Below are 464 nucleotides of genomic sequence, written 5' to 3'. Positions count from 1 at the left end.
GCGACACTGCTGCCGAATCCCCTTGCATTGTGAAGGAGGAGCAGGCACTGGATGGTTCCAGCAGGAGCAGAGAGCAGACAGCAGGACAGACAGTAACACAGCAGCTTGCACAGTAAGCAGACCGGAGCTTTGAAAACACATTGTCACGGACTGAGGAAGGCTGAGTGGCTCAATCAGTTAATCCAAGATGTCTTACAACTTGGGAAGGTCAGACACTACAATCTCCCTCAGTTAGTTAACTCTCCCTGGAGAGAGCGTTATCGAGGAGGATATTAAATTAAAAGGCTATGAGACACTGTGATTGTATTCAAAATGAATGGGAGTGAATATGGTGAGTGATATTATTGGTGAGTTATTGGTGAGCAAAGAACAAAGAGCATTACAGCGCAAGAACAGGCCCTTCGGCCCTCCAAGCCTGTGCTGATCCAGATCCTCTATCTAAACCTGTTGCCTATTTTCTAAGG

General features: G+C 47.0%; 1 protein-coding gene across 5 annotated transcripts in view; it reads left to right on the top strand.

Moving 5' to 3' along the window:
* LOC122562859 overlaps window positions 1–464 on the top strand; it is a 22,845-nt gene continuing 22,381 nt past the window's right edge. For 4 of the 5 annotated variants that reach the window (XM_043716145.1, XM_043716143.1, XM_043716142.1 and 1 more), the window contains exon 1: window positions 1–207. In XM_043716145.1, coding sequence (XP_043572080.1) covers window positions 188–207 — 20 coding nt within the window. In that variant the 5' untranslated portion in view covers window positions 1–187. The other variant, XM_043716146.1, reaches the window with a different exon arrangement.

Source organism: Chiloscyllium plagiosum, chromosome 25, assembly GCF_004010195.1.
Source record: "Chiloscyllium plagiosum isolate BGI_BamShark_2017 chromosome 25, ASM401019v2, whole genome shotgun sequence".
NCBI lineage: Eukaryota > Metazoa > Chordata > Chondrichthyes > Orectolobiformes > Hemiscylliidae > Chiloscyllium > Chiloscyllium plagiosum.
The sequence above is the reverse complement of the archived record's forward strand: the minus strand, read 5'-3'. Positions and strand labels throughout refer to the sequence as shown.